The sequence below is a fragment of the Pocillopora verrucosa genome, chromosome 1, assembly GCF_036669915.1.
Source record: "Pocillopora verrucosa isolate sample1 chromosome 1, ASM3666991v2, whole genome shotgun sequence".
NCBI lineage: Eukaryota > Metazoa > Cnidaria > Anthozoa > Scleractinia > Pocilloporidae > Pocillopora > Pocillopora verrucosa.
Window position 1 is genome coordinate 33,495,223 of NC_089312.1, and position 23,413 is coordinate 33,518,635.

The 23,413-nt window shown below is 38.3% G+C and overlaps 1 protein-coding gene across 2 annotated transcripts; it reads right to left on the reverse strand.

Annotated features, from left to right (window-relative positions):
* Positions 1 to 241: 241 nt before the first annotated feature.
* Positions 242 to 23,199, reverse strand: LOC136276900 (neurotrimin-like). Of its 2 annotated transcripts, none has more exons than XM_066167865.1 (6): positions 23,069 to 23,199; positions 4,639 to 4,799; positions 3,866 to 4,198; positions 2,198 to 2,518; positions 1,476 to 1,772; positions 242 to 1,355 (listed from the first exon to the last, which is right to left on the reverse strand). In XM_066167865.1, the coding sequence occupies exons 2-6, from the start codon at positions 4,757 to 4,759 to the stop codon at positions 1,156 to 1,158; spliced, it is 1,272 nt and encodes a 423-aa protein (XP_066023962.1). In that variant the 5' UTR covers positions 4,760 to 4,799; positions 23,069 to 23,199; the 3' UTR covers positions 242 to 1,155. The 2 variants fall into 2 exon arrangements, with proteins under 2 accessions (XP_066023962.1, XP_066023961.1); XM_066167864.1 differs by lacking the exon at positions 23,069 to 23,199 and adding an exon at positions 22,208 to 22,314.
* Between the last annotated feature and the right edge of the window lie 214 nt (positions 23,200 to 23,413).

The window sequence follows — 23,413 nt, forward strand, 5'->3', positions numbered from 1 at the left end:
CGATATCGGTTTTTGAAGTGAAATTTAACGTGGAAATCACTCATCAGGCGGTGAATTTTTCTATAGAATCGCCTCACTCGGAGGACTTCCAAAAAACCCTTCGCTAATGACATTTATTAAGAGAAAATACTCTTTAACTTTATTGAACACTTATTGTCAGCTGTTTAAAGCTTAGATAAGTTCGCATCTTCTCTTATTGTGAATTAATCGTAGAACGGATCGCAAAATTGTTTTCGTCAAGTTTTTGGAAATATTTTCGTAAGGGGTTCTCTTGTTTTGGTTTAATTCTGCTAGGTTTCTTTTATATGGAATTTATGATTGGAGAAGGCCGCGTTTCTACATTTCTTTAGATACCTTGACTGACACCTCCAAGGAACTTGTATTCAGCGATTCGGTTAAAGGTGGCCGAGTTTGTAAACAACTTTTGATTTACACCCTCTGCACTTAATTTCCATTAAGTTGCTGTTTTAATTTATGGGAAAGGCGGCACCTTAGGTAAGCTCCTTCTTCTCCAATTTTTCTGGTTGCACTATTGTTATGTAACAACCTTTACAGGCAATTTTCTCTGCTTTCCTCATAGGATTTTATATTTTGATGTTGTTAGACCTTTCTCTACAATTTTTATTTAACTAATATTGTTTTCGTTATTGTGGAACTAATGACATTTCGGTAAATGGTAAGCAAATAGAAGGAAGTATGCAAGAAAAGTTACACGTAGCCCAACACGATTGGCTGTCGTAGGTTGATGGACATTAACTAAACTTTTCTAATACTTGGGATAATTGTTGCCACCGAGAAATACTGTTGTCTGGTCTTGGGAAATTGATTGTAATTTCCGAAAAGTGAAAATCCTGTCCGTTGTGGTGCTACCAGACCTAAAACCATGCACAATGGCTTTCTGGTAGAACTTCCTCTGTGCTTGTCCTTAGTCTCTTCAGGATAACTCTGGTCAGGATCTTCCCCCCAAATGAGAGGAGTGAGATATGTGGTGGCTGCTGCACTCATTCCAGTATTCTTCCTTCTTGTAAAGGTGACGATAAGGGAGTAAGATGCAGAGTTGCGAAAAACTTCCCAAATTTTAAGGCTTATTATGGTTTTTATTATTATTATTGTTATTATTATCATTATTACGAATTATTTTCCTTTCCATTGCGCTCATAGGAGATCATCATCCTCTGCAGAGATGTCACGTAAAGTAGTATGTACCTCTTTATCACGATTTTTACGCCGATTCCACACAAACCCAGTGACTACACAAATAATTGCAGCTACCAAAGTGCACGATACAGCGACTATAGTTGTCTTTGATGCTGAATTTTCTGGCTTTCCGTTCATGGAGGTGGGAGTAGGAGTTGCTGTGGATGAATGATAAAAAAATGTAGTAACAAACAGGTTGTTCTTAGCAACAGCGCTTGTAGTCAAGAAGGACCCCTCTTACCCTGTTTTTTTCCCTTCCATTTAAAAAAAAAACTTACCTTTTTTAAGGACAGCCACTCCTGATTGGCTTCTTCCAATGCTATTATTTGCAGTGCATTGATATTTTCCATAGTCTTCCATCTCTACTCTCGTTATAAAAAGCTGGCTGCGATTCGTTCGCCCGTCTGGAATGACACGTGCTCTGGGGTTAGACTGTAAAGGATATGAAGCATTGTCCTTTACCCAGTGGATTGTTGGCCTTGGGAGACCCCTAGCAGTGCAGCTTAAGGTAGCATTGGAACCGATCAGAACACTTTGGTTCTTTGGACCTTCAACGATCTCTGGTTTCTGGGCATCTGCAAATTGACACAGAAAGAATTGATATGAATGAATGGGACGTTATGAATTGTCTCATTTGTGATCTTTCTATGGGATGTCGGGGCCCAAGGCTTTTTTGCCGCTTGAAAGACCCGGTTTGAAGAGAATTAAACTTAAAGGGGAGTCTTGATGATAAGAAGACTGAGGAGGTACAGCGGCCGGGTGAAACTGAAATGACAACTTTAAAATTATCTTTTGACACTCTGGTGACATAGAAAGTTTTTTACAATCTATGGAAATGTACATCAAGAAGCAATCATCCAAAAACCGAGGCTATCTCGCTTATTTGGTGTTGTGGAAATTTCAATAGGGAGACTGAGTTGGCACGCAAGTGGAAGACTTCGTGGGTTTTCAACTTTGAGATAATAAGGAAAACAAACACTAATGCATATTCATGTCTAACCTGAAACTTTCGGGGTTAAGAAAGCTGGCAACGACAAATTTTTGCCACCACTGTTTTTGGCCTCACATTGATATTTGCCAAAATCTTCTTTCTTCACTCCTGTAATAAACAGCTGGCTTTGCATGGTTTTGTGGTTTTTTAGCGAATGTGGATTGTCAATGAATGTCACCCTTGGGTTGGATTGTAAGGCAAATGAATCATTGTTTTTGATCCATGAGATGTTTGGCTTAGGAAGACCTGTGGCGGTGCATTTGAAAGTAACATTGGCTCCTATATCAGTGCTTTGGTTCCGAGGAACTCCAACTAACTCTGGCGCAGGACCTGTAGGGAAAAAGTGCATTGCAATAAATATCCCCTGTTATTACTGATATAATCTAGTGGGAAGCTTATTCAATAAACAAATGTCGGCAGAAGAAGAAGATATTTTCATTATCATTGTGCCACAGAAGAAGATGAGTTGTATATGCAGGTACTAAGAAAGAACTATTTCAGGCCAACCCGCCCTTGCCGGAGTGTGAGCCTCCTATTTTCATTCTAATAATTATCATTACTTTTTTGTTTCACAAAATAATTCTTTTCTCATCTTTCGAAGAATATGTAGGTTTTTTCAGCATCGCCGGCACCGTATTCAGCGACCACCTCTGTATTAAGCAGTCGATTGCATTAGTGTTTGTCAGTTGCGAAAGTCCCAATTTGTCTCCTCTTAATCATTGTAATTTTTACCTGTATAAAGCGGTTGCCTCTACGTAGCGGTCGCAGTCCACCTTCCACCTGTTTTGAACGGCCACTTATAGCCGAACTACCCGATTAAAATTAAGGATAACCCTTCAAATAATTTTTTATCCATGTTTCTCTCCCAAAATCGAAGTAAATAGCGTTTTTGAACGAGATTCTGTCCATAAAGTGGTCAATTATAACAGCGGCGTTAGTAGCGCTGTGTATGTTTTGATTTTAGGATTTTTTTTGTTTTGTTTTGTTATTTTGTTTGTTGGTTTGTTTGTTTGTTTGTTTGTTTGTTTTTTGCTATAATACCCCTATCTGTGGAAACTGTTTTAAGAGGCCAACTTACATTAAGCGGTCACACTACAATTCCTAGTGAGTGGCCACTTAATACAGGTTATACTGTATCAAGTAATAAGATATCTATCAGGACAGGTCAATGGAATTGCTCCTGATTCAAATTTAATCGTTAACTGAGTGAAGAATTTCGTTCTTTGAACACTGCATTTATAGTCTTGTTAATGTGCCAATGGCCACACAGTGGAATTTTCTTTTTGCAATGAATTATGTATTGGACTTTCCTGTCCATACATTCCAGGAGTTTCTTAGGAGCTGATTATTTGAGAATCCTTATTCCTGAATGAAACATCTTCGGCATACATCTTCGCATTATCAAAAACTGGATCTTTGGATAATGCACTTCAAAAGACTTAGCCATTATAGGTTATGGGTCAATATACCGTGTGCGCGCGCGGAGACGAGTTACACCGGAAGCATTTTTGTACGTTGTAATAGTCCGTTTGTTCTTACAAAATAAAGTTGGCAGGATTTATGTACATATGTTCAAGAGAGTTTTTGATTCAACAACTATTCCACTACCATCGCATATCCAACAAGCGCGAGTGGAATAATTGTTTATTAAGGGTATGATAATCCTGGTTTGCTTACCTTGAATCACTATTTCAAATGATTTCCTTGTACAGTGGTTTCTGTAATTATTGCCAGCTTGGCAGGTGTAGCGGCCAAATTTATCAACTGTCAGATTTTTAAGAACTAATGGGCAGCTTAATTTTAGTTTGTGTGCACGTCTGTTTGAAGGCTGCAGGCACTTAGCTCCAGTTTCCTTATTCTGTGGATCGTACCACTCGATATAATTAACCCATCTATCGTGATATCCTCTATCTATTGTTCTGGGCTCCGCTGTACAAGTCAGGGTAATAGAGACACCAGTGGGTAATTTGTTGTTTTCTGGACTTGAAGATATATCCACAACGGGTCTGACTGAGTTGGAGAGATTAAATGATAATAAAACAAAATCAATAATATACAATCTCTTTACAGCCTATCCAACGATGAGAAAGATCATTAATAAATCCATCTTATAAACTTAGTAAGTGTAGTTCACAAACTCTTGACTGATCAAGAGTTTTATTGCAGCTTTTTAATATTAATTTTTAACTTTTATGTTCCACCTGAAAAGGCCGAAGGTGAAACGTCGTGCATTTAAACGCTGGATCAGTCAAGAGTTTATCTACGTTCTTTCTTATCTACACATGCTAAACATTTTGATGAAGATACCTACATTCTCTGAATCCTCTGACTGAGAGCTATTTGTTTGTTAGCCATTTTACAGTTTCTCCACGTTTAATAAACATACAAGAAAACATTCGCATAAACATGCTCTTTAACCAGGACATTTAGAAGAAGTTAACAGTACTTACTATTGAGATGTGTATTGCATGTTTCACCTTTGACGAATGGAAGATTCCACAAAGCGCCGGTAAGAGCTAATAGTACTAAACACATTGACGCTTCTCGAAGCCAAAAACTACTCATCATCATGACACGTTGACAAATTTGTTGTTTATATGTTTGAAGTGGCCTGGAAAAGGATTGTTTACTCAAATTAAATAAGTTATTTTCAAGAGGGACGTAGTAAACTGAGGCCATAAGTCGAAGTAGGTTATCATTAACGTATTGTACCTAAATTTATAAACTCAGGCAGTCACACAGAGGAAAATGAAAAAGGGAGTTACAAATTTGACGATTTTGCACAAAACTTCCGCTAAAAGGTATGACTTCATTGTTTTCTTTCACTTATTCTCATACACTCGTTTCAACCCAAATACATGATTCTTAAAAAAAAAATTTTACCATATACATGTGGTTTTAATTTTGTCTCTTAACTTCTCAGTAACTAAATGAAATCTTTTGTCTTGCTACTTTCACGAAATCGTCAACAGTGACAAACAAAATCTAGAGTGAAAAACAACGAAGTTGTTCGTAAATTTACGAAAACTTTTGAGACCTTACTTTTGCGTTGGCAAGGAAATGCAACGTACTTTAAAAAAAGAAAGAAGTTTTCGTGTTATAATGACTTCCTGCGATGAGATAGCGAAGTTTACTTCTACAGTGCTTATCATAAAAAAGGGATTGTTTGGCTCGAACTTTGTATCGATGCATCGGGCGAGTCGACTCTTCATGTCAGGGTGAAACTACTTTTGGGGTTGTGAATCTCAATAAGTAAGGCAGCCTACCGAAGGAAACCATGTACTCTTATAATGAACGAAAATAACGAACAATCACATCAAGAGTAATTTGAAAAAATTAAAATTTGTTGTAGTTTAACATTTACAGATCTGAAACAATACTTTCTCTTGAATCCTTCGTAACATTTTACAGCAGCGACATCCTTCTTCGTTTCCTTTCGATTCAGATAATACCATTACTTTTGTCATCACAATAATTTATATTTTTGTCATTATCATTATCAGTGTTGTTCTTGATAATGATCATTTTTCTTCTAATTTTTATTCACTGTTCCATTTGGCATCATATTAACCGCTTTCGATTAATGACAAAGTACATAGCTGATATGTAGCATATGTTTAAGATAGGTGAATACGGCCTTTTTTTTTTTTAATTTTATTTTCTCCGCCCAGATGGACTACATCTAAAGGAAAAGATATCTTGGTAAGTTACTCGGCTCATGGAAAATGTAACTTCATTAGGCAAAAATCTACCTGTCAACGGAGAGATATCCAGCCGCACAACTGGTCCTTAAAGTGGACACGTGCCTGAGAACTCTCGTTTTCGGAAGATTGAATTTTAACTCTCAACCTCTTTGAGAGATGTAAGAGGAGATGTTTTAAATTGAGTTTCAAACGTGATAATATCCGCCAGCATTGAAACTTAAGGATTCACCGTCCATTCATTGAGATTAAAAGATCTGAATATTGATCAATATTGCCTTTCAAAACCGAAGTAGAAGTGACTGAGAGTTTTTCTCATTGTGGGAGTCGTGTCGTCTGAAATGGTGACAGCGGTGAACATGTTTTTATTTTTCCTGGAAGCAAAAAGTTGACCATTCCAGTTTTTATCCGTCATATGCATGCTTCCGTTTGGCGACCGTATTAACGAGATGACAATGGGAGTTAAAAGAATCATTTCTGTACATTTTCCAAATAGTTCATCGATAGCAAAAACAGCCAGTTTGTTTCTTATAAATAGGCCACTAGCTTATCTCATTTTTAGCTCATTCATGCTGGAAGCAATGAATGAAGTATTGTGGTGAAGCAGTGTTGACGGAAGTTTTAAACCGTGGACGGAAGTTGTATTCCATAGACGGAAGTTGTATTGTGAACCGTGAACGGAAGTAGTCTCGCATGCTACCCCTCCCCACTAAGTGAAAGTCAAAATTAATTTCGATGAAGCTCGTAGCGGGTTCATTTCAACACCACGCTGTTCTTGTGACCGATCTAGTCGGCAAACAACGAAGGATTACAACAGATTGAACTTTAAACGATAGGTTTATTCTGTTACACGACTCGTTACGGTCCTTAACAACTACAGTCAGGCGTTACATGCACCACTTAGGGAGAGTCTGGGTCCTAATACACTACAGCTGGGACCACGAGGAAGAGCATAAGCCGCGCATTTGCGTTCGTCTTCGGTTGGTATAAAGTAATCATTGCTCTTTCACTGTGCTTTTGCTCGGGAGCTCTTCAACATACAGTCCACACATCAATCATAGCGGTTAAGATAGTCTAAATTTTTTTTTTCGAGCTCCAATATTTTCGGTCCAGACTTGAAGCTCGTTCGAACAAAAACAGCGATGCCAATCCGGTCAGTACAAAATGCAGACTGCAGACGGCAGACCGGGTACAAAATGCAGACTGGGAATTTATGTCTGATACGGGATAACATGTCATCTTATCATTTACCGATCGTCACGCAATCCCTTTTCAGCGATCATCTTTCACTACTATTTGCACTATTGTGGAATATTCCTTGGCCGTTTCTTGATTACAGACGTTAATATAATTTCAAGCCTTTATATAGTCGAGAGTGTCTAATTGTCGCGTGTCGCGGGTTGCAGGTAAATTGTCGCGGGTCGCGAGTAAAATGTCGCGGGTCCAAAAATAGAACTTTAATCGTAAAAATTGAACTTTTTTAATTTGACCTGGTAACAAGTAATTAGCTGATAACAAATTTCAAATTGTAATTGTTTAAAACCGTGATGAACTTGTCTATCATTTGTCGTAAACGCTACCATTAGTGTGGTAATTGAACTGGGCTCAGTTTACCAAAAGATTGCAGTAATTGCCTTCGGTGCGAAACTCGCAGATTTTACAACTTTAACTTAAGATGAATCCCAGCAATTGAAGTTTTGATCCATGGGCGAATTATAGCGACCTGTCGTATGAGCAGATCAGGCACTCGAAAGTGCCACCCTATGAAGATCAACAAGGAAACAATTTTCATTCAGCCGGGGCAACCTACAAAAGTGGAGTAATTTTCTAGTTGCCGCTCCATCAGACTAACAATGAAGTTGTAGATATGGCCGCCCAAGATCCAGAGGTTAACCGAATTTAATAGCTCTTTGAAAAATTCGATATTTTTTAGTGTAGATGCAACAGAGAAAACAAAATTCGTCATCACAAAATTTGTCCTTTAATTCTTTCGGAAGAATTCTAGGTTTGTCTGCTAATGCGGATGGGCCCAAAAGCAAAGCTTTGCTTTCGTGACTGGCCATTTGTTTACTTTTCTGGTGGTTAATCTCTCATCTGATTAGTGACTACGCAAATATTAAGAGGCTGTCTCTCTTATTTCCACCCGGTCAATTTTGCGTCAAAAATAATTTTGCCCGAAACTCTGTTAACAGAAAGACTTTACCTAGGAAAGAACTAAATTAGATTTGGTTTGATTCGAAATAATTTTCTGACTGCATTACGGGCCATAATTATTTCCCAGTCCGTAGGGACCGTCGCGACGTCTCGAAAATTGAAAAATAGGTATATTTTGTAACGTTGTAAAATATTTGATTCGCATAGTTAAGCCACAGAATTTATATCAGATTGCTTAAAAACCTTTCTAGTTTGCCAAGAAAGTTAGAATTTTCCCTCTCAACATATTTGAAAAGGCGAATTTTAGCATATTCTGACCACTAGAAATCGCCATCGGCCGATGGCCGAAAATAACCTTGATTTAGACGCTAAGTTTTGGGATTTGGGACCTGGTTGACGATTCTATCCTACACAGCCGTTAAGTTTAGACCTTTATAGGCAAAAATATGCAAAAACCCCTGTACGTTTTCGATTTTTCAAAAGTTATGACCGTTTGAATCAGCACATGTACGAGCATTCGCGATTTTTTCGCCTACACCAAAATCGAACCACTGGAGCAGATTTCGCCATAAATACAGCTTACCCGCTTTGCAGCCCGGCTTCATGGCTCACTTCAGAGTTTTTCTAATAACCAAATTGGTTATTAAAATCCAAAAATCCATGATAACTTCAACAAATAGCTAGGTATTGCCTTCGAAATTTCCGCGTCGATTGTGTCCACAGAACAGCAACCTGTCGATAGCCGGAGAAATCGGCTGCCAACGTGTTAAAAACTTGACGCATGCTTCGTATGAAGAGATGTTATAAGTGTTGCTTTTGGTAAATTTTCAATCGATTTCATCAAAACATTTCACTGACTACTAGATATTATAATATATTACACTATAACAACGCCGTCAGAACTTGATATCGGAAGTAAAGGTAGTTTGTATCTGTAGAGCATATTCTACACTTTCAGCCACCGTATAAGACATTGTTTACATAAGTCTACTGGGAAACACACTGACAATCACTAATCACGTCCGACAGTTTGTCTATGAGGATCTGTTTTTTGTCTCTCAATTTTACAGGGATCTCAAAATGACTACAGATGGCTCTCAACAAAACCACATTGAATTTCTGAAGTGTGTTATTGTGGTAACGTTCACAGAGGTCCTACGTATCGTAGCAGATTGGATGTGAGACTTTGATCTCTTTGTTAACTTTGTCTACCAGATCTTATCTCTCGGAATTTTCCTGGACGCATTGGATATCTTCCTCCTCATCCAGTGATATCCCGATCACACCCTGATCTTTTCGCTGCATTGCTGCTAGCCGGGAGAAAAAGCTCTGAACTTGGTTCTTTGTCAGCCACTGTTCTCTAGTGAACAAACGTGCATTTGATTCATTTTTCGCATTTCGCATGTCCACTGCAACTTGGGCGGGGTCGGCCTTTCGCCCAGTTCTTTCTCCAAGTTTAAACCGTGCCGTTAGGTATTCTTTTACCTTCTCTGAAAATCTAACGCTGCCCCTTGGTTTGCTTACGGCCCATCCTGTTCGTAAAGACGAGTGGGGCGAAGTATCCACGGGAGAAGTGAGTGGTGTACTAGAATCTAACGAACAGCTCGAACACTCGATACCAGCGGTATCTATCGACGAGAACTTAAGGGCCCAGTCCCTTTTGATTGCATCATACTGGCTTTAACCTGCTGACTGTATGCTTTCCAACGTCCAGGTGCAGCTCCAGCTGCGAAAAGGTTTCGAACACTTCAACACATCCAAACACAGAGCATTCAAACAATGGCGTTGTACTCTCTGTTTCCTTGCTGCCCTTTGAACGACGCTTGACCACACGCTTTTCAGGAAGATCATAAAACCCTTGAGATTCTATGGTTTGAAGGGACGTTTGACCTTGGTGCTTGATATAAATTACGTCATATGGAATGTATTTCCCTTTACCGATGCCATAACATTTCCAAACTCTCACACCGATATCTCCATATTCGAATCGAAGTTGTGGAAGCTACTAAAATGCTCAATCTTATTTATACAGAGAGTGTTCTTTGATTCGTCTACTATTCTTACTGCAGCTGTTGTTCCCTTCACTGGGTGTTTCGTCAATGCGTATCCTCTGTCCAATGAAAGCTTTAACAACCTCGCTGAAGACTCGCTACAGACTGAAGCCTCTCTGGTTTCGAAAAAGCACTTGCATGCCATACTACACTTGCAGGTCTTCCAAAAAAAATAAAGGGTTAGCGGGTTCACCCGCAATGATTAATGCGGACCTCTGTTATGCGCGATAGTGCAATCGTTCAGCTTTAAATTCCAAAACGCCAAACTTCGACACATAGACTTACAAGTGGAGTTCTATGACTGATTCTTGAAGAGAATGCAGCTGCAATCCAAAGTTTCAACGGGACATTAAGCGCGAAACATGGCTTTAGTTTTCGAGTTTAGTTCGCAACAACGAGTCAAAGAAGAGTATCGACAGATGCCGACCGCTGAATTTTGGAGGTATTTGCTGGAGTTATCATTAAGTCCAGTTCACCAGTTTGGGAAGCGAGGAATATCTGAAATTTCACATAAACCCATGATTTCTCCGGCTATTGACAGGTTGCTGTTCTGTGGACACAATCGACGCGGAACCGAGAGAAGCAAGCTCAGGATATTTGAAATTGATTTATTAATTATATGATATCAAACTCCAGGTAAAAGCATTTATTCTTTTCATCCAAAATTTTTCTGCCCAAATATTACTTTGAGATACAAAACAAAACCATATGGCACAACTTACGGCACAAGCTATCAGCGGTCTTCTCTTTTGTGCGGACCTTTGTGAGAACAGTATAACATCGAACTGGATCTAAATTTAAGCGATTATTTCTTCACTTCAGAAGCCTAAAACCTTCATTTCTCCCTCAGCTTCCAGACATGGAGAGTTTATATTCTGATTTTGGAAAAAATTCAGCTCTGCAGCGATGTTAAATGGGTGATTCACCGCGAAATGTGGCCAATTCCGGCATTTGTTTTGATACCACGAATCACGATTGATGCCGCCTACTTTTCGAAGGTAATACCTAGCTATTTGTTGAAGTTATCATGGATTTCACCAATTTGGTTATTAGAAAAACTCTGAAGTGAGCCATGAAGCCGGGCTGCAAAGCGGGTAAGCTGTATTTATGACGAAATCTGCTCCAGTGGTTCGATTTTGGTGTAGGCGAAAAAATCGCGAATGCTCGTACATGTGCTGATTCAATCGGTCATAACTTTTGAAAAATCGAAAACGTACAGGGGTTTTTGCATATTTTTGCCTATAAAGGTCTAAACTTAACGGCTGTGTAGGATAGAATCGTCAACCAGGTCCCAAATCCCAAAACTTAGCGTCTAAATCAAGGTTATTTTCGGCCATCGGCCGATGGCGATTTCTAGTGGTCAGAATATGCTAAAATTCGCCTTTTCAAATATGTTGAGAGGGAAAATTCTAACTTTCTTGGCAAACTAGAAAGGTTTTTAAGCAATCTGATATAAATTCTGTGGCTTAACTATGCGAATCAAATATTTTACAACGTTACAAAATATGCCTATTTTTCAATTTTCGAGACGTCGCGACGGTCCCTACGGACTGGGAAATAATTATGGCCCGTAATGCAGTCAGAAAATTATTTCGAATCAAACCAAATCTAATTTAGTTCTTTCCTAGGTAAAGTCTTTCTGTTAACAGAGTTTCGGGCAAAATTATTTTTGACGCAAAATTGACCGGGTGGAAATAAGAGAGACAGCCTCTTAATATGTGAAAATCAGACCATATGAAGGCTTGAAATTATAGTAAGAACGATTGTGGTCTCTTTGTTAAAAACCAAACACAACGGCAGCTTTACTTAAAACAAAAGATATCACGGAACATTTCATAATAGTGGAAATGATCGTGAAAGATGAGGGTAACTAATATTTTGCTGTCCTGAAAGTTCACATAAACCGAATTCAACTGTACCTATATTTAGTAGGTCTAAGAAATCAATACAAACTTAGGCCATAACATGAATGACATAACATTCTATTTTTTCCTTTTTCGATATGTGAATGATGGCGACTAAAAATGACATTTCGAACTAAGTGAGTGAACATGACAAACTCCCTCTATAGTCTGTACTAAGATAAGATATGTCATAACATAAGGCCCTGATCATTGTAGATTGAAAGGAAGCAGTTATGAATAAACGTTAGCAAAAATTCAAGATGTCTGAATGTTATGTTCAAGACAAAAATGGCCACTTAAGAGGCGATCTCTGTAAGAGCGGTCCAGGGCATTTCGCATCGGAAAAAAGTTTTCCCTCAAACTTTGCCCAATGAACTATTTTTGGTAACAAGTAAATAAAACCACATTAGTTTTTGGAAATACCTCAAAATAAAATTTTTAGAGCTCTCAAAAGTCAAAGCTGCAAAAGGCCCTTTTTTGACTTCTTGCGACATCGAAAATTTCAAATGTTGAATAGCCCGTTCCTCGTATCACACCGCATGCAACAAAAAATATTTTGTATTCTTAAAGTGTGTGATATATAAGGTGTATAAAATGCATTTCAATTTTGATATTCGTTTATTCAGAGGCTTGTCATGATTTATTTAAAAACACTCGTTGGACAGCTTTCTGAAATTGGTTAAAAGTACTCTTTCTTTCTCGATTGATATTGCTTAAGTCCAGACCAGACCATTAAAAACTCCGCTTGATTTCTGCTAATAAGATGTTTGGCTGCAGAAAAATATAAAAAAATCTTGCACTTATTGATTTTCTTCGCCGAGGTGACTTCGAACTTTTAGCGATATTGCAAGCGTGACAGCCGATTATGCAAATTAGTTCATTGAGCAAACTCCGACCGTTTTATGTGAGTAGCTCAATAAATCTTAGATTTTAACCATTTTAAGTAGAAAATATAGTAGGACAGAGCTTTAAACCACACCGATTAATACTTTAAGCATTTTAAAAGGCCAAAATTTGACAAATTTTATTATCTCGTGACGAAAGACGTCAAAACAACGTATCGAATATCATAATTTGATTAGCGCTCGCAAACTCTTTTTTAAAAATTTGGCTTCTGTTATTTCATATTTGAGTTCTGATGGCTTACGCTATTCAAACCTGTATGAACATTTCAAAATTAAACTTCAGGATTCTATTTAGTGTAACCGGCGATAACAGCACACACTAAATTCACCGTGACCAGTGACTCTGTCACGTAATTCCATCGTGTAATTGTCCTGAATACTTCTCACGTCTAAATAAAGCAGCGATTTCTCGGATTTCTCGCTGAAAGGGAAAAAATGATATTTGGTCGTCACATCTGTCTGCATAACAGTCTCTGTTCATAAGTTTGAAGAGTTCTTGTAATAAAAGATATCGCATTCGCATAACGGGTGGACGTCATTACTAGATTGCATAACAACTGCACTCTGAAATCATTTCCTCCATTTTTGCAAGAGGTGCTGCATTTGTATCTTGCATTTTGAATGCGAGCTCAAAATGTTCGCATATGTCTCTTAGCATCTTGACTTTGAGACTAGACAACCTTGCTTCTCTTGCCAACGAGCACACATCATAGATATCAAACATGATTGGATGTTTCAATCTATCTCATCCATTACTGTGTTCCTCGCCTCTCTCAAACACCCTTCGTCTACATCAGACGCGGATGCTTCTATCAAGTGGTCGTCTGCGTCGGTGGCATCATCCGATTCTTGTTGTATTTTAGATTGCTGTTTAAGGCACAATCTCGAGAAGAAACCCTGAATCTGTATGTTGGATAACCATTCTGTTCTATCGAACATTCTTTCTCCATCTATTGTGCAAGCAGTTCGCATATCCTTTTCTACTTTCACTGGGTTTGGTTTCTGCCAGTGTCTCATCCGATATTGAATTTCTGTTTCAAGTACTGCCTGACGTTTTGCGAAAGCCGTTCACTTGCACCTCTCTTATGAAAAGCTCATCCCATGGGAAGCTTTGATGTACTTGTCAAGGGTTCTGTGGACACTGCAACCAGTTCAGTTGAACTTTCACCCTCTAATGACAATGACTGAAAGTAATGAACCCACTACCTCTTCACTTTGTCATAAAGACTTTAAGTCATGCTCGCAGGCACAGGACTTACATGATGAACTAGCTAGTTCATATGGAAGTCAAGGTCGGCCTGCGTCTTAAAATCTTCATCGCAACCAGGTTCAGGGCATTGATAGGAACAACCGTTGTTGCCATCATTGCTTTCTCCTGCTGATGCAGTTCGTCGAGCAGTAGTGGGGAAAAATGGAATCTCCTTCACCAGATCCGTCATTTTTTCTGTGGAAAAATTGCAATTTTAATTTTACCGAATAAACTTTCCAGACCCAACATTAAACGCTCTCCAAACGCGCAGGCCCTCTTGTGTAAGTTGCTGAAAGTGGCAATCGTGATGTCCGAGCCCTCGTAGAGATGATACTAGCTTACTGTTGTGATAGCAACCTGCTTCATCCGATCTTATAAAGGGCTTTTTTTTATTCCTGAATTTCTTAACTTTATGGTGACAAAGAGATTTTCTAGGACTGAAAGCACTGAAAACCAGTCTTTTTTACAGCTGTTAAGAAGGTCTACGTATCAGGTTACTTCCAGGCTTTCCTCCTGTCTTACAACAGCGCTACTCACATGCCAATTGATTTCCCTCTAGGGAAACCATTCTGCTTGCTTTTCCCGGAACTTCATCGCTATGAACTTCATTGTCCAGTCAATGAAATAAATAATATAAATAAATGCTTCATCTCCCTCCAAAGTCGACAATTTGCCGCTCGTACTGATCCTGGTTTCTGCTCTCAGGATATACCCTCTCCATTCAAAGGTCTTAGCGGCAGCATTTTTTGCTTCATACAGATAGTCTTCCGCTTGAAACCTACCCAATTGCATTGTGTACTAAGAAATAGCGCCTTTTACTTCTTCAAGAACACTCTTCAACATCTCACAATCCTCACACTTCACGTTGTGACTGTGACTGCATACTTTCTGAACTTCAGTGTCACCGGCATAGCTCAGTGAAAAGACCCTACAGTGATCGGCACATTTGCTATCGTCCTCTTCGCAGTGATTACGGTATGTAGTCTTCAAATACAACTTGCTCTCCTGAAGCCTCTTCCGAACTTCTTTACACTAGTCCTTTTCTGCTCCCACGCTTTCCAATTCGTCTATAATTTGGAGAAAATCCTTGAAACTATCCGCTCCCTCAGCTGCAGTATCGTGTAAACCTCTATATAACACCATACATCTTAGAAATGGCCTTTGACTTTTGCAAATTGACAGAATACCAGCTCTTTAGCCCTTTGGAATCGCTACCAGGGTGTGTCGGATACTGGCACGCTGAACTTTGGCGCCAGAACTTCCCATAAGTGTGCCTATGCTTTGCGCAGACCCACATTTTGCCATAACTGAGTCTTCTGCATCGAACAGGCCAGCCCTTGCAAAGATAAGCTCTCCTTCTGTGAAACTCTCTTTTGACAAGTGGATTAAGCAGAGATGACTCTTTATTGAGTCAGTACTCTGAGGCAAGTTAAACAAACCGGAAACTCCTCGTGAGTCTTCGAACGAAGTTTCTGAAGAACGCGACTGAAAACAGGACTTCTTTTGGCGAATACCGCTTCAAGAATTTAGTGTTATTAATCTCAAGCAAACCAGTACCGAAAGAGAAATATGAATTACAGCTAATATAATTACGCACTTTACAGTATAGATATAGCTAATTGTTGGAAAAATGAGGTCACACGTAACGTAATAATTTATTTCCTCAAAAATCGCGTGGTCCTTTTCCACAAGAACTCCCTAGAGTTCTGAATAGAAACTTTCATAAAGACAGGTGTGCAGACAAAATTTCTCTTATTCCTGCCGACCAGAATTCGGATCCAAAAGGCGATGTTATCGCTGCTTTATTAAAGAAGGGAGAAGCAAATGAGGATAATTACACATGTACAATTGAATTATGTGACAGTGGTCACAGTGTATTTTAGTGTGTGCTGTTATCGCCGGTTACACTAAATAGAATCCTGTAGTTTAATTTTGAAATGTTCATACAGGTTTGAATAGCGTAAGCCATCAGAACTCAAATATGAAATAACAGAAGCCAAATTTTTAAAAAGGGGTTTGCGAGCGCTAATCAAATTGATATTCGATACGTGTTGACGTCTTTCGTCACGAGATAATAAAATTTGTCAAATTTTGGCCTTTTAAAATGTTTAAGGTATTAATCGGTGTGGTCTTAAAGCTCTGTCTACTATATTTTCTATTATATTTTCTACTTCTAAGATTTATTGAGCTACTCACATAAAACGGTTGGAGTTTGCTCAATGAACTAATTTGCATAATCGGCTGTCACGCTTGCAATATCGCTAAAAGTTCGAAGTCACCTCGGCGAAGAAAATTAATAAGTGCAAGATGTTTTTATATTTTTCTGCAGCCAAACATCTTATTAGCAGAAATCAAGCGGAGTTTTTAATGGTCTGGTCTGGACTTGAGCAATATCAATCGAGAAAGAAAGAGTACTTTTAACCAATTTCAGAAAGCTGTCCAACGAGTGTTTTTAAATAAATTATGACGAGCCTCTGAATAAACGAATATCAAAATTGAAATGCATTTTATACAACTTATATATCACACACTTTAAGAATACAAAATATTTTTTGTTGCATGCGGTGTGATACGAGGACCGGGCTATTCAACATTTGAAATTTTCGATGTCGCAAGAGGTCAAAAAAGGGCCTTTTGCAGCTTTGACTTTTGAGAGCTCTAAAAATTTTATTTTGAGGTATTTCCAAAAACTAATGTGGTTTTATTTACTTGTTACCAAAGATAGTTTATTGGGTAAAGTTTGAGGGAAAACTTTTTTCCGATGCGAAATGCCCTGGACCGCTCTTACAGAGATCGCCTCTTAATAACTTAAGAGAGAATTTTTCTGGAGACCGCGTGAAATCAAAAAAATGTGGCACATGCCTAGAAAAAGCCCTACCTTCATACTTCGCTCAAAGATACCTTAGGGTAAGTCTATAAACGTGGTATAATTTTTTTGTTCAGAACTGTTTTTATTTTCTAGAAAATCACCAAACACTGTATCGAGCCCCAACCGCCATAACAGTGGCCGAAATGAAGCCGACGAGTAGGGCAACAAAAACGTTATTCTTCAAAAGCGCAAAAGAAAGCAAATCTTTCCGAATATTATCTATTTGTATACGAGGTATTAACAAATGATTTGAACCTAATAACGGGATTATTGATATAACTATGAATTATTGGCGAATATTTGAAAATCGCCAAAATTTGATTGATTAAAAATTTCATTTTGGAGCAGTTTTTCAATAAAAATTTTTCCTGCTCGGTATAACTCGGAATCACTTGAGATGAGCATTTCTGAAAATTGGAAACGATGTTCTTTTCAAGGATATAAAAATTAATTTGGGGCTCTTAATTACTGCGAAGAAATAGCCCGATCTATTTCGTGCAAATCGCAACGCCGCTGTGTAAACAACCGCAGATAATCCAATTATTCTTTTATTATCGAAGCCATAATTTCTGCAAAATCTTACCGCTTTGAGCTGTGCTTTATCAGAAACTCAATATGTTACCCTTACCTTCTGAAACCAGTGATTAAGGAATGATGTTTCCATTATTTTTGTTTCAAATCGCCATGTTCACTTGAAAAGTGTTTACAACGTCCGGCTTGACCATTTACAATACTCGAAGCTGTTCATAAATCGTCGCAGACCATCGCACCTCTTGACTTATTTCTGCTTCCAAACAACTCCAGTATATACAAAAGTCTTTTTTGCACGATAAACCAAGATGCTTTGATTGCTTACAGTTTCAGTTAAGAAACGTTTGGCTCCCCAAATGGCACAACGATGTTCACCAACGAAGTCGTGTGTCATCACTCATGTTTGTCACGCAATCACGCTAAACGTGCACAGGACACCCAGACAGGCATTCGTCTGCAGACATCGCTGTACCGAGTGCAGGGCCAACTAATATTTATTTCTTAGTCAGTGTTATGTTATAAACAAAAACCTGCGCGAATTCACTTAAAAAACGCTGTAGATCTCTTTTGAGTGTTTTGAATCAGTGCCATTCTGAAAAACTACTTTTTGACGTTTTCGTAAATTTAGTCACCCCCTGGTACTGACTATACATGCGTTGTTATCGACTCTATTTCCACGACTTCGCGCTTGCAAAGATTATATTTATCAATAGGCACTTTAAGTATGACGTTTAACGGCAAACGGCAAACGCAAGCTTGCCTTTCATTTGGTTACCTATTTATGGGTAAATCCTGCACAAAAAATAAAATAAAATAAAATAACACATTCACGACAAACACAAACCTACTTAATTCCGTGTACACACGCCTAAAGACAGACGACAGAAATTGAATTTTTGACGTTCGCGGGAAAAACAAACGTCATGCGTAACCTCTCAAATGACAAACTTCCCAGTTAACTAAAACAACTGGAAGTTAATTGTCTAGTGCTCCGTGATTATATACATCACCTACGTGTCCCTAGTGGATCGATAAGGTCTACCATGACCTTCAGTGGCAGGCAGACAGGTTCCACGGTGAGGCGTTCTTTTCTAATGACACTGGAAAAATTCTACCGACTATGTAATCAGAACAACAGACTAACAATTTCGTGCTTTGAACGTTAAACTTCACTAAAAACGTAAATCTTCGAGTCACAAAGTCGGCCGCTTGTATCAGGCCGCGAGACAGTACGTGTTATTTGATATCGCCTGACTGTAGGTCATTACAATTACATTTTTTAAAGCTTTGGACTTACACAATCTCTGTTTTTTGTTTTTGTTGTTGTTGTTGTTTTTTTAATTTTCCTTACGATAGCGTGCTCATCAATTTAAACCTTTCGATTTTGTACCTTGATTGCTACGATGATAATGGCCATCGCTAGAAACTTGACAGTTTTCTCAACTCGAACTCGGAAAAAGTTGTTTCCCGTCCCTTAATCAAACAATTAATCGGCCATTCTTTGAGATCCCGAATTCTCGACAAGACAGAGGCGGCGTACCCTCGGAGATTCAAGAAATCAGGAAGTTCCTCCATACCAGCTAACTGAATGGGTTTTATAAAGCAAAAAAAGAAAGAAAGAAAGAAAGGAAAAGAATACAGTGTCATATACTTTAGGTGTTTTCCTGGTCAATGAAACCAATATTCAAGCTACATGTAGTACGTCACTGCTGACAGGTACAGCTAAAACAAAGGGCTTCGATCTTGCTCACGTAAGGCTGCTTACGATGAACGGAGATATCGCTGATATTAATGCTAAAAAATAAGCAAATATCCTTCAGCAATGAAATGGAAAAGCTCTTTAACCTGGACTTTGCTGCCATTTCACAAAGATTGTACGCATTATATGTGATAGGGCGTCTAAGCGCCAGTTCCTTTAAAGCCGCATTCGACAGCTCTTGGATTCTTGCTTCACTTGCAGCGGCCTCCAAGTCGTCATCAGACAGTTCCTCGTCATCCTGGAGGGTCTTTATCGCAGCCAGTCGGGAAAAGAAGGCAGCTATTTGATTTGCTGTAAGGAAATCGTCGCTTGTAAACAGGCGGTTACCACTCGCATCTTTGGCGCTTACCATCGCACGTGCAACTGATGCAGGGTCTGCTTTCTGTCCTGATTGTTCCCCCAGTTTAAATTTGGCAGTAAGATAGGCCTTCTGGCTGGAAGTAAATCTCTTTCGTGGGGCACCAGCCCTTAGTGCCCAGCCCATTGGTACTTTTCTGCACGAATCTGGTATGATGTCAGGTCTACTGTTTGCAATAACCTCTGGTACTGAAGGAGTCTCGCCCTCCAGTTTCTCTCCATACACCTTAACAGCTCTGTCTGTCTGTCCGCGCTCTAGAGCTCGCTCGTGTTTACCACAATCTAAGTGTCGCTGCATTGAAGAATACCTTAGGAATGTCCGTGTGTGGTATCGCGCTTAAAAAATGCAAACAACGGTAATTTTAAATTCTGGATTTAAAACTTTTTCCCGGAAATAAAAAATAGGGGATAAGAAGGAAAGAAAATAAGAGCGTATTGGTAACCGAGCCTCCTTTCGAGTGACATGTTATTGCGTGACACCATCGCAAAAAACGAACGTCAATGATTCACTTCATCTGTCAGGATTCTCTGGCTCGTTCTATAAAAAACAAACTTCCATTCTTATTGTGAAAGGAAGACTTGTAAAATGTGAGTGTTCCAAGCTGAAATATGGTTTTAACTGTCCAGCAATGCGACGTTTCCGGCAGGAACCTTCGTGAGATGTTTTCACTGTGATTTGGTATACACCGCCTGTAGTACTGTACTATCGAAGCTGTGGTCAAGTCTCTTTATAACAAGATTGAGGCAAGGAACCAATCTTAGAAAGGTGTTTTTCGCCTGGTGAGCTTAAGAAATCCAGTTTACAATCTAGTATAGGTCAAAGCGATAAGATTTTGTTGGAATTATGGCTTCGATAATAAAAAGCCTAATTGGATTATCTGCGGTTGTTTACATGACGGCATTGCGATTTGCACGAAATAGACCGGGCTACTTCTTCGCAGTAATTAAGAGCCCCAAATTAATTTTTATATCCATGGAAAGAACATTCTTTCCACTTTGTAAAAATACTCATCTCAAGTGATTCCGAGTTATACCAGGTAGAAAAAATTTTTATTGAAAAACTGCTCCAAAATGTAATTTTTAATCAATCAAATTTTGGCTATTTTCAAATATTCGCCAATAATTCATAGTTATGTCAACAAGTCCGTTATTAGATTCAAATCATTTTTTAATACCTCGTATACAAATAGGTAAAATTCAGAAAGACTTGCTTTCTTTTGCGCTTTTGAGGAATAAAGGTTTTGTTGCCCTACTCGTCGACTTCATTTCGGCCATTTTATGGTGGTTGGGGCTCGATACAGTGTTTGGTGATTTTCTAGAAAATAAAAACAGCCCTGAACAAAAAAATTATACCACGTTTATAGACTTACCCTAAGGTATCTCTGAGCGAAATATGAGGATAGTGATTTTTCCGATCATGTGCCACCTCCCACGCGGTGATAAAAAAAATTCGCTCTTAAGCCATAACATGAATGATATTACTTCAAGTGCCCTCTGATCCATTCTATTTTTTTCCTTTAGATGGCGACTAAAAATGGCATTTCGAAATAAGTGTGTGAACGTGACAAACTCCTCCTATAGTCTGTACTAAGATAAGATATGTCATAAAGTAAGGCCCAATGTGTCAATTTTTTTTCCTACCTGCGACAACTGTTTGTGAAAAACATCCTATTCCTTATGTAACGTTAATTATTAGTCATTATACTAAAAAATTCATTCCAATGTAAGCGATCAAATGTACCCTAATGATTAGCTAGCGGAGAACAGAACAGGTTCATCATATTTCAGCTGAATTTCAACAGCTGGTAGACTCCCTCTGACATAACAAATAATGAATGGATCTCCCTGTCTACCAATGGAGGAAATTTGAATAAACGCATTTTCCATCATCTCGGTATTTCATACAAATATTTTCCATGAGCGCTTAATGAAAGTACAGAATACGAAGATTGCCTCAAATTAAAGTTAGCTCTGTATAAAACTATGATCATTGTACATTAAGGGAATAAACGTTAGCAAAAATTCAAGACGTCTGAATATTATGTTGATGACAAAAAATGGCCATTAATACTTTCCACCAAAAAGTATACAAGCTACGATCTCATCAGTTGTCTCAAAACATTGGGTCGATTTCGCTTTACATATAAATATGCCTGATAAATATATCTCACTGATTGGATGTTTTGGTGTGTAGTATCGCTGAGTATTTTCACGAGTTGTGCCGTATTTTGACGGGCTCGTCAAATGATCGCAGGATATTTGTACTCTATTAACGCGTTATTTTTACTATACTTTGTGCTGTGTGATAATAATAAAACATATTGTATCAAACGATTTTGTTTCACGATAAATTTTTCTGAAAATTCTTTTGAATAATAACTTTGTGGTATATACGTCTTCGTCTTCGCTGTGAAACCACGATCGAAATAACTATTTTTTTATTGCCATTTCTTTATTGAAGCATTATTTTACTTAGCAAAAAAATGCAAAAGAAATCGTCATTTAAAAAAGAAATTGTAGAAAAAATAAATAAACTTACCTTATGGTTTTGCTGTGAGTCTTGTTAATGTACCACTTAGAGGATGATAGTCGAATTAATCATAAGCTGTCGTACAACACGAGGTGTGATAGAAAGTTATGCTCTCTTTACCCAGTCAAAAATAAACCGTCTTTCGAAATGACCTCTTTTATCATAGAAAATCTCGCATTCTCATTGGTCAACGAAGCGAAGTATTTAGCGTGGAATTTGGGGTTGAAAACGAGGCTTAGTGATATTATGTCGCATCTACGTAAACATAACAACTATCCTCAAATTGTAACAAAGTTTCCTACAATGTCATTTTAAAGTGTTTTCAAAACCATTTTCACATTTTGAAGAGCCAAAAACAATCGAAAGCGTTTTTCAAAATAAGCCAGAGGTTCTTCCCTCTTTTGAAATGAACTACAAATTCTTAGAGAGGCATAAAAAAACTCTTTCGCTCGCGAAAACGAGAAAGCGAGAAAATCCTGTGAACGCGGCCCATAAAATGGTAAGCCAAAGTTCAACCAAACAAGACGAAGAAGTAAGAACGGAAGAAGTGACAGGGTCGATTGTCACATATACAGAAGAGGAAATAAACACCTTTAATTGCGATGTTAAACTTTCAGAGCTTCTGCTTGCACACTTCATTTCTTTCAGTTTTGCCACCAAAGAGGTGAAAGATGTAAATTATTTTCCTTCTCGAGAAAATTATTTAGAAATTTGAAAAAAGATGTTAAGATAAACGGCTTGTAAATTCAGTGAAATACTGCTCTTAAGATAAGTGTGAAGCTTGTGTAAAAATTTTGAAACCAAATATAAAAACAAGTGAAGCACAAGGTTCAAGTAAAGTTGTCGAAGATTCAAATGTGTCCGACTGACCGTGCTTCCTTTCGATAACGCAGACAGATCTGACAGTTGACTTTGAAATGAAATGGCTTTCTGGAGTGCGCGCTCAGGATAAAGTTAAAAATGATTTTCTCTTAATAAATGTTATTGGCAAACGGTTTTTGTAAGTCCTCCGAGCAGGGCGATTCTCATTATATAAATATTTATTGTCTTTAAATTCCCAACACCTGAATACACAATTTTTAAAAGGACACTAATTTTACTTTTGACAATTTTATCGTTGAAATGAAGTAATGCTCCACCAGCTGCACAACGCACCGGATAATGTTTCACAAATTGGTTGATAAAAGCACTTTCCCAGAAATAGGCACTAAGAAC